The sequence below is a fragment of the Oncorhynchus kisutch genome, linkage group LG16 (genome assembly GCF_002021735.2).
Source record: "Oncorhynchus kisutch isolate 150728-3 linkage group LG16, Okis_V2, whole genome shotgun sequence".
NCBI lineage: Eukaryota > Metazoa > Chordata > Actinopteri > Salmoniformes > Salmonidae > Oncorhynchus > Oncorhynchus kisutch.
In genome coordinates this window covers 20,504,218-20,515,335 of record NC_034189.2, presented here as the reverse complement: position 1 = coordinate 20,515,335, position 11,118 = coordinate 20,504,218, and the positions used below count along the sequence as shown (strand labels likewise).

Genomic DNA, 11,118 nt, shown 5'->3' with positions numbered 1-11,118 from the left:
CTGTTACTTGAACTATGTGAAGCATTTGTTTGGGCTGCAATTTCTGAGTCTGGTAACTCTAATGAACTTATCCTCTGCAGCAGAGGTAACTCGGGGTCTTCCTTTCCTGTGGCGGTCCTCATAAGAGACAGTTTCATCATAGCACTTGATGGTTTTTGCGACTGCACTTGAAGAAACTTTCAAAGTTCTTGAAATATTCCGCATTGACTGACCTTCATGTCTTAAAGTAATGATGGACTGTCATTTCTATTTGCTTATTTGAGTTGTTCTTGCCATAATATGGGCTTGGTCTTTTACTAAATAGGGATATCTTCTGCCTACCACCCCTACCTTGTCACAACACAATTGACGCATTAAGAAGGAAAGAAATTCCACAAATGAACTGTTAACAAAGCACATCTGTTAATAGAAATGCATTCCAGGTGGCTACCTCATGAAGCTGGTGGAGAGCATGCCAAGAGGCTAAGGGTGGCTACCTCATGAAGCTGGTGGAGAGCATGCCAAGAGGCTAAGGGTGGCTACCTCATGAAGCTGGTGGAGAGCATGCCAAGAGGCTAAGGGTGGCTACCTCATGAAGCTGGTGGAGAGCATGCCAAGAGGCTAAGGGTGGCTACCTCATGAAGCTGGTGGAGAGCATGCCAAGAGGCTAAGGGTGGCTACCTCATGAAGCTGGTGGAGAGCATGCCAAGAGGCTAAGGGTGGCTACCTCATGAAGCTGGTGGAGAGCATGCCAAGAGGCTAAGGGTGGCTACCTCATGAAGCTGGTGGAGAGCATGCCAAGAGGCTAAGGGTGGCTACCTCATGAAGCTGGTGGAGAGCATGCCAAGAGGCTAAGGGTGGCTACCTCATGAAGCTGGTGGAGAGCATGCCAAGAGGCTAAGGGTGGCTACCTCATGAAGCTGGTGGAGAGCATGCCAAGAGGCTAAGGGTGGCTACCTCATGAAGCTGGTGGAGAGCATGCCAAGAGGCTAAGGGTGGCTACCTCATGAAGCTGGTGGAGAGCATGCCAAGAGGCTAAGGGTGGCTACATTGAAAAGTATAAAATATATGTTTAACACATTTTTGGTTACTACATGATTTTCATATGTGTTACTTCATAGTTTTGATGTCTTGGCTATTATTCTACAATGTAGAAAATAGTAAAAATAAAGTAAGACCCTTGAATGAGTAGGTGTGTCCACCTGTGTCCACCTGGTACTGTATATAAATAATATATTTTTCCTATTTAAATAGATGCTAATCTATAAACGGTCTATATTAGATTATATTGCTTTCATAAAGGAGTAGGATTAGAGAAAGGGACTATTCATATCAAAGTATATGGTACTGTGTCATCCCTAACAATACACTATACATAGAACACTGAGTTTTACCTGGGGAAACCTCTGGTCCTCGTCATATCAAAGAAATTGGTACTCAGCTATGGAATTGTGGGAAGTGTAGTTCTTGTAATCCCTTGTGAGCACCAGAGTGGCTGTGCTGGGGTGTGTGAATGGACTACGGCCTCAGGGGGAAAGGTTCGTCTGGGGTGTAGTTGAGTCTGGCGTCCATGAACATGGCCAGAGTCCCCAGAGTAGTGATGATGACAAACAGCCACAGGAACAGCCTGTCCACCACGATGGCTATGTACTGCCAGTCTCCTGTCTCCTATAGGGAGGAACACACACAGGCACACACATGCACATATGGACAGAGGGATGTGCGCACACACATGCACGCACGCACGCACACACAAAGAGACATAGAGACATGAAAGCATGTAAGTCATGAAGAAGGAAGCACAGTATGTCTGCAGTGACACGTGGACATCACCAGGGCATGCTGGGAACACTGACTGTGCTCTGGTATGAGAGAATGGAGATTCATTTAATGAGCATGGGGAAGTTTGTGTCTGTGTGTGTGTGTGTGCATGCTTGCCTGTGTGTATGCGTGTCTGTGCGTGTGTGTGTGCATGCTTGCCTGTGTGTATGTGTGTCTGTGCGTGTGTGTGTGCATGCTTGCCTGTGTGTATGCGTGTCTGTGCGTGTGTGTGTGCATGCTTGCCTGTGTGTATGCGTGTCTGTGCGTGTGTGTGTGCATGCTTGCCTGTGTGTATGCGTGTCTGTGCGTGTGTGTAGCTCACCGAGTCGGAGCCATCCTGCTTCTTCAGCTGCTCAGCCATGTATGTGACGGCAGCGATGGCTGACTTGAGGTCCGGAGGGAGGATCAGACAGTAGTTGTCACTGTCAAAGAACCTCTGGAGCTGTACTGTACTCTCACTCCTGAGAGGGGGGGGGGGGGGGGGGGGGGGGGGTTAGAAAGGAGGAGAGAGAGAGAGAGGGGGGGAGGAAGAGAGAGAGAGAGCACAATGGTGTATGAATTTGAGAAGAAACGCAAACCCACACAAACAAATAAATGCTAACAACAAATATAGTTAATCATGTAGTTAATCAAGTCAGAAGTGCCATATTTCTGTCTGTCTTTTACCATTGAGGGTTCCAGAGGACATACCTATGTGTCAAATAAACTTCATTAGTCATGTGGCATGTGTCCCCTCCTCCAGGTCTCTGAGTGACAGTGACACTCCTGTCACAGAGGTAATGTTGGGACAATGTATTGTGGTGCTGGTATGACATTTACATTGAAGTCATTTATCAGACGCTCTCATCCAGAGCGACTTACAGTAGTGAGTGAATACATTTTAATATGTTTTTAGTACTGGTCCTCCGTGGGAATTGAACCCACAACACTGGCATCATGCTCTACCAACTGAGCTTACACGGGACTCTGACCCCTAAAGGTATTCCTGCCTCACACAGCTGTTCCATAGCAGTATTGTTGTCAGAGAATCCACCCTGAACACTACCTTACATTAGGGTATATCTTTATGTTGGGGCTCAACAGAGGCACTGACTACCACTGTCTGTACCGTGGGAAACTATGGTACTTCTAAGATGGCTATTATTTACTGCTATAGCATTTAAGTGATCATTATTTTACATAAACTCTACACTACATTGTCCAACCGCGCAGCGTACAAACCACATCAGGACATAAACCAATTCACATAGAGAACAGACTATGAACATCAAATTGAACATATGAAACTGTATCCTGTTGGTTGACAAAGGATGTGAGCAATATTTTGAATGATATTGAAAGATAAAGCATCTCGGTCAAGAACGTACTGTCACGACTTCCACCGAAGTTGTTCCCTCTCCTTGTTCGTGCAGCGGTCGGCGGTCGACGTCACCGGCTTTCTAGCCGCCACCGATCCATGTTTCATTTTTCCTTTTGTTTGGTCTGTTTACACACCTGGTTCCCATCTCATAATTATGTTCCTTATTTAACCCTCTGGTTTCCCTTTCTGTTTTGTGCGTGATCGTCTTTCGTGTATTCCAGTGTGTTGGATTTTGAGTCCTGTTTTATCCTTGTTTGGAACGGGATTTTGTTATCAGTATCACTGTCTTCAAGCCCCAGACCAGTGATGGTCTCTGAATATGTAGGTACCACACCGTTCATGTACAGTTGGTATAAAGATAATTATCTGTATAACTTGAGGCACAAGTTCTTGGAACTTTCAATAAATTCCTTGGTTTTCCAGAAATTCTGTTTTTTTTCCGGGAATCTTCCAAACATGATTTTGGGAAAACCAGGGAATTAATTTTGCAACCTTAAGGCATATGTCACCAGTTGTGGCTGGTGGAACTTTGCGGGGGACGGGCTCATTCATTCTAGTCCACCGTCCACTCCTCACCAGCCTCCACTGTGTCTCGTTCACATGACGTTCTTTCTCTGGAACTGTTTTATAGTCCCACGGCCGCTGAGAGATGTGTTTGTTCATTAGCCAGGAACAGGGCTATTCAGTATCAGTTATCACCTCTTCAGGGAGGCCAGACTGGCACCAGGACATCATAACCTTCTGGCACCACAGAGACTATGTGTCATAGTGTGCGTTTGTTTGTGAGTTTGTGTGTGTGTGGGAGAGAGTGTGTGTGACACCGGCTCCATCTGTCTGTGGTAATGAATAGAAGCCCTGGAATGTTGCTGGCACGCAACAGGCAGGACGGAGCATAGCTAGACCCTGAGCTGTGAAGTCACACACACACACACACACACACACACACACACACACACACACACACACACACACACACACACACACACACACACACACACACACACACACACACACACACACACACACACACACACACACACACACGTAAACTCAGTGTGAAGGGCAACACCTGGTCTCTAACTAGCTCTGTGACAGCAGAGAGAGAGCGTTGAATCACTACACACTCCGAGGGAACAGTTGAGTTGACACTGGCGCCATCGTCCCCAATCGCCTTGAAGCAGAGCCATCTTCTAGATAGAGTAACATCTCCGTCCCTCCATCCCTCGCTCCACATCAAAACCCACAAAATCCTCCTCTACTTTGATCACTCAACACCTCTCCCTATACTCCACGCTCATCTACCAGCCACCCTTCTCTCCCCTCCATCCAACCGACTGCCCCATCCCTCTCTTTCGGGATTACCCCTAATGCCCAAACCAAACAGAGGCTTATGCCCTGGCGACTGTGGATGGGGGTCTGAGGCTTAGCAGGCCTGAATATGATGCCTTTGGCCTGGGATGAGTAGTGTCCACCAGCCCTGGAGATCCATGGGTCTCTGGGTGTTTACGAGGCCCACTCTGGGTGGTGAGACTAGGGTGGCACTCACAGACTACTGAGGGGCCAAATGAATCTGTCAGATATTTACCATCACTGAGTGAGATGTGGACAGTATAGCGGAAAGTATAGTCGGAACTACTGTATTTAGAGGAGGCTATCTATGTAGAGCATAATAGAGCCCATGGAGAGTATAGTATAGTATAGTATAGACTATGAAGAGTATAGTAGAGTTTAGTAGAGGCCACGGAGAGTATCGTAGAGTATAGTATAGTATAGGCCATGGAAGAGTAGAGTATGGTAGAGGCCATGGTGAATATAGTAGAGTATAGCATAGTAGAGGGTATGGAGACTATAGTTGAGGTCATGGAGATTATAGTAGAGGCCATGGAGAGTATAGTATAATATAGTAGAGTAGAGTTTAGTAGAGGCTATGAAGAGTATAGTAGAGTATAGCAGAGGCCACGGAGAGTATAGTAGAGTATAGTAGAGATCATGGATAGTATAGTAGAGGCCATGGAGATTACAGTAGAGCATAGTAGAGGGCACGGAGAGTATAGTATAGTATAGGGCATGTAGAGTATAGTATAGTAGAGTAGAGGCCATGGAGACTATAGTAGAGTATAGTAGATGCCATGGAGGGTAAAGTAGAGGCAATGGAGAGTATAGTATGGTGGAGTATAGTAGAATAGAGTATAGTATAGAGGCTATCTGGAGGAAAGTAGAGCACAGTTGAGGCTTTGAAGAGTATAGTTGAGTATAGTAGAGGCTATGAGTATAGGAGGAACATTACCTACTGTTCTAGACTATTGGGATGGTGTAGAGTATATTAGAGGGTATAGAGGTGGGAGGAATAGGAACTAGGTTCCCAGACTATAGCAGATTATGATGATATAGCACATATAGACAGACATCTATTAAGATGCCTAAAGAAGATGATACTACTGCCAAGCCTGGGCACACAATGTACCTAACTATAATATAGCTGGCACAGGAGAAAAAGGCATTTATACTTTGCCTCAGGATAGTGCTGAAAATAAGATTCATGCTTTGGCTAGCTTGTATTCAGTCGAATAGAAATCTCTTCACCACCAAATCTTTGTAGCCAAGACGACTGTCTCAAACCGAAAGCAATTAGCTGTGATCTACTGGTGAATCCCTGGTCTGCGTGTGTTAGTTGATACTTTACCTGCCTCTCCAGGGTAGGAGCAGTTCAGGGTTGATCTTCCTGAAGAAGTACTCTCCCCCCGGCCTGCGTCCGTCGATGCTCTGGAGGGGCGTATCATCACTAGGCTCCTCCTCCATAGGCTCCTCTGGGTGGGGCCTCTGCATGCCCAGGTACTTCGGCAGGAAGTGGATGAACACCTGGATGAGAGGTCAAACGTCAAGGTTTTAGCAGGAAGTAGCAAATATATGTCCCCTTGGCATTGAACCAGCGCAGAAGCAAGAAATTGCATAGAGATGTATTGCAAAGATAATGAAGAAGAAGAATGCTGAGGATCCTAGAGTCTATATCCCATATAGACTACACCATCCATAGCACCGCCACGTAGGCTACAGCTCACCTTGCGCACCCAAGGGGGCATAATGTGTGTGTAAGGGGTCCGATGGTGCAAGTTGAGGACCACCACACTGAGGATGACTGAGAAGGTGACCAGGATCATGGTGAACATGACATAGTTAACAATAAGAGGGATGGCCAGGGAGGTCTCGGGGACCTTGTCAGCCAGCAGCAGCATGAACACAGTGAGAGCGATGAGGACAGAGATAGACAGGGTCATCTTCTCACCTGGGAGAGAGAGGGAAACACAGGGCTAAAACATGGCGGCTATGTATCTACTACAGTTGTCTGGCAAGTGATAAAGACTGAGCTTAATGAGCTTATGAACCACCTAATGACAAATATTGCTTCTTCTTCCACATTAAGTTGGTTCATGGGCCACTTTTGGCCAGCAGGCTGCCAGTTTGAGACACCTGTTCTAAAAAATTGAAATAAACCCCCAAGAAGTATAAACAGACTACATAAACATCGTACCCAGAGCACAACATATATTCTTACGGATACTTCCTTGCTGTGTAATCAACAATGGCAAGCTACCCATCTCAATTTATCATTGAGATGGAAAGAGGGCACACATCCTATCTTTGTGCTAAGTGTGCCCTCTATCCGGTTCTACGCAAGTTACACATGCTAATGAGACATAATGTGCATATGTTCCAGAGTGTGAATTGGGACTGACATGCGCCAGGTGGTAGATAGAAGACAAAGATGGCCAGGACCATGGTGAGGATGCAGGGCACGATGATGTTAACGACATAGAAGAGAGGCTTCCTCTCGATGATGAGATAGAAGGTGATGTCTTCATACAGGTCCTCGGGGTTCACGTTCTTTCTGCTGGGCTTATGGCAGATCGCCCACTCCCCGTTCTCTGTGGAAAGGGAACGGGAGATGAAGGGCAGAGGGGAGATGGGGAAAGGTGGAAGGCAGTGGGAGGAGTGGAGAGGTGTATGAGGGGAGAAAAGAGAAGAGAAGAGAGAGGACTCTAACCAGTGAAGGCGTTCTCATCTATGATAATCTCATGTATCTCCTCTCCTTTCTCATCCAGGGCGTACTGCAGGTCCACCTCTGATGAGTCGTAGGTGTAGGAGCGGAACACCATGGTGCAGTTCTGCCAGTCAAACGGAAAATACGCCACCTATAGGCAAAGAAGGTTATTACAGAGTGGGAATGCTGATCTAGGGGCCTGATCCTAGATCAGCAGTCCTACTTTGAGAAGCTTTATGAATACGGGCCCTGGTTCGTTACCTCTATTGGTTAATAATAATATAATAATTTATTGATAATGTACCTCGATAGGGCAGCTGCTGCGGTAGATAGCAGGAGGCAGCCAGTTGACTGTCCCATCACTGTAGACCAGCACGTTGACATACAGAGCCACGTCAAACTGACCATCATTACTGTGTGGATAAGGAGGTTCACATAAAGGACAATCAGGAGTCATGTGATGCATATTTTATTAATCTAACCTTAATTTAGAAAGGGGATTCCGATTGAGACCAAGGTCTCCTTTTCAAGGGAGCCCTGCATCGTTGCTCTGTCATTGTGGGGTGTTGAGTGTAGATTGATAAAAACATTATATATATATATATATATATATATATATATATATATATATATTAGAATAAGGCTGTAACGTAACAAAATGTGGAAACAGTGAAGGGGTCGGAATAGTTTCAAATGCACTGTAAATGAATAAAAAATGAAAAGCTGAAATGTCTTGAGTCAATAAGTATTCATCCTTTTGAATGGCAAGCCTAAATGCTGTATTTTCATCAGTAAAACTTTGCCTAACAAGTCACATAATGAGTTGCATGGACTCACTCTGTGATGCAACACACACATCACTGAGTACCAATCTTTACATTTTCAAGCATGGTGGTGGCGGCAACGTTTTATGAGTTTGCTTGTGAGTTTTTTTGTATAAAAATGAGCAGAATAGAGCTAAGCACAGGCAAAATCCTAGAGGGAAACCTGGTTCAGTCTGCTTTCCAACAGACACTGAAGGTTCCTATTTACAGTTTTGACTTAAATTCTCTTGAAAATGTATGGCAAGACTTGAAAATGTCTGTTTGGTAATGATCAAAAACCAACTTGACAGACCTTGAAGAATGTTTTATAGAATAATGTGCAAATATTGTACAATTTAGGTGTGCAAATATCTCAGAGACTTACCCAGAAAGACTCACATCTGTAATTGCTGCCAAAGGTGATTCTAACATGTATTGACTCAGGGGGTTGAATACTTATGCAATCAAGCAATTATTATTAATTATTATATATTTTTTTACAAATGTTTGAATTTTTCTTCCACTTTGACATTACAGAGTATTTTTTGTAGATCGTTGGCAAAAAAATGACAATTAAATACATTTTAATCCCACTTTGTCACACAACAAAGTGTGGAAAAGTCAAGGGGTGTGAAGTAGTTTAAAACAACACAGTAGGTTACTTCAAAACAACACTGTATAACTCAAGAAGAGCTCTGGGAGGCCCCCAACCATTTTTTTCTTCATATTTAGTTAAGTGTAATTAACACACTGCTTCGCATATTTGTATGTTTTGTGCAATACACATGATTTCCAGTGTTCTACTTGTGACAATAATTTGTGTATAGGTTGATGGTCACTAGACTGTTCACTGATTGTTAAGGATTGTTCTCAAATTGTTTGATAGTGATTGACGTTAGAGCTACTGAAGTTTCAATGACAAACTGATTAGTATTCCATTGATGACATTATGAACACAGTGTGATTCTGTAGCAGCTGGCAAAGTCACTGTCTTTTTGTTTTGACTTCATACAAGCCTCTTGGCAGATGTTTAGAGAACGTTTGGTACTGTCTGATTAGAATATAAAGGGCCTGTTTCCAAGAGGCCCGTAAGACACTTTTTTTGCTTCTGCTCTAGAGGTGTGCTCACTGAATTCTTGTATTAAATCGGATAGATTTTTGATTGATATCATCGACTGCTCTCCTTTTGGTTCACCTGAAAAATTCCTTTACACCAACATTACCCACAACAATTGAGAGGTAGAGCCGACATGCAATGTGTTTAAATGATCACAGTGTTACGTGGATTGATCGTTTTTTTTTGTGTCATTGGAAAACAACTCTTAATTCAAATGTTCTACTTAAGGAAAAGGCAACCCTGTCACTTGGTTTGCAACTGAGCTGAGAGATGGGGCTGAAGGAATTCAATCATGCTCAAAATCATAGATGGAGATATGGATGCAAGGACTGGCAGTCCACAAGATCATCATGATAGTTATAACATCCTATTTTGAAGCTTTTGATTCCTGTTACTGTATGTGGAAGATATATGGATCAGGCAATTGCATTGTTTCAAAAGAAGGCATCCTCCTGCACTTGGACAAACTCGTATTCTATAGCTGAAAATATAGTCAATGATTTGCCATACCTGGAAATGTCAGCCTTTGACTCAACCTGCCACCATCTAAATGTATTCGTTGGGCACTGTATTTCTTAATAGTTGAGGTAGGTGGAATCCAAACAATGAGTGTTGAGGAATACGACATCCATTACAGGGAGAGTTGAAGTTTCTTATTTTTCGACTTCCCTAAAGGGTTGTTTTTGCTCTAGACGAGTCACGAGAGACCAGGTAGCACTGATAACACTAGAAAACGGTTTCATTGCTTGGTAGAAGCTGTTTGTAGATTACTGCTAACTGTTCCACTCACTCTTCAACAGCTTTTTCTAGTGACATCGATCAGAATGTCACAGACCCAATAGATGACTTCTGGGTTTGGGCCCAGTCTCAATGGCAAAATCTTCATAATGTCTCCCATCATTGAGTCCTGGGAAGAGGAGGGCCGCAAGGACAACACCAGCCTGATTCTGTTCATCTCACTGTTAAAGGTGGGCCTGGGCTGTCTGATCCTGTCCATCTGCCTGTGCCGGCTTCACACCTCCTTCATGGGCAGCTGTGTCCTCTGAGTCTTCCTGGTCGGCATGGTGTTGGCATGCGCCATGGCGGCTGTGTGGTTCCTCGGACCTGCCTGCTCCCCAGTGTCCAAGTGCTTCCTCTTGGAGCATGCCTCGGATGTGTTCAACGAGCTGCCTCTGCCCATGCTAGCCCTGGGGCTGCTGGACTATGCCTCTGAGCCACGCTACGCCGGGTGCCACACCGCCCCCTGTAGAGCCCTGTGGAACTGTGCCCTGACGCTGCTGGTGTGGGTGCTGCCCGGCGTGCGCTCCTGCTGCTCAGCTGTCAGCAATCTCATAGAAGTCGAATACGAGGGAGGGAAGAACCCTTTAGTGTGCGTGGTGCAGTAGTCTGTGATAGTGGGGCATTTCTTGGTGGGGATCTGCATAGGCATTTCCTGTGTGCTGCTGCCCCACTACAAACAGCTGTCCTTATGGCTGGAGGAGGCCAACAGGCTGACAGAGCAGTGGGACGACGTCAATCCAACACTGCAGAGCAACTTGAGCTTCAGGTATGCCCAAGTTAGGGCAGCTAGGGGCCAACGAGGATGAGGAGAATGCATGCTTTACGTCAGTCTGACTTGGCTTCAGAAAAACGTGGGCATCTTACCTGGTCATGTGCATCATCTGTGAGGTCTTGGGCCTAGTGGTCCCAGCATACATCGGCGTTAACCTCCTGCGGTTTGAGTGCGCCAACAGCTTATTGGTGGGGCTGGCTCAAGAGCGACTAGCTGGGGCCGTACAGCTATTTCCCTGATGGCATCTGCCAGTTGCAGGTTTTATTGGCACTTAAGTAGATGAGCCGTTACAGACTATGAGAAGCATGGACAGAAACACATTCCTGCATTTACAGTTGAAGTTGGAAGCTCACATACACTTAGGTTGGAGTCATTAAACTTGTTTTTCAACCACTCCACAAATGTCTTGTTATCAAACTATAGTTTTGGCAAGTTGGTTAAGACATC

General features: G+C 45.1%; 1 protein-coding gene across 1 annotated transcript in view; it reads right to left on the bottom strand.

The window, feature by feature from the left end:
• Positions 1 to 1,207: 1,207 nt before the first annotated feature.
• The window catches only part of chrnb1l (cholinergic receptor, nicotinic, beta 1 (muscle) like), a gene marked incomplete at its 5' end in the record, with an annotated part of 15,225 nt that continues 5,314 nt past the window's right edge, over positions 1,208 to 11,118 (bottom strand). Inside the window, 7 exons of the mRNA XM_031793047.1 lie at positions 1,208 to 1,647; positions 2,123 to 2,261; positions 5,844 to 6,019; positions 6,220 to 6,443; positions 6,895 to 7,083; positions 7,203 to 7,350; positions 7,504 to 7,612. Coding sequence (XP_031648907.1) covers positions 1,498 to 1,647; positions 2,123 to 2,261; positions 5,844 to 6,019; positions 6,220 to 6,443; positions 6,895 to 7,083; positions 7,203 to 7,350; positions 7,504 to 7,612 — 1,135 coding nt within the window. The remainder of the gene's footprint in view (positions 1,648 to 2,122; positions 2,262 to 5,843; positions 6,020 to 6,219; positions 6,444 to 6,894; positions 7,084 to 7,202; positions 7,351 to 7,503; positions 7,613 to 11,118) is intronic.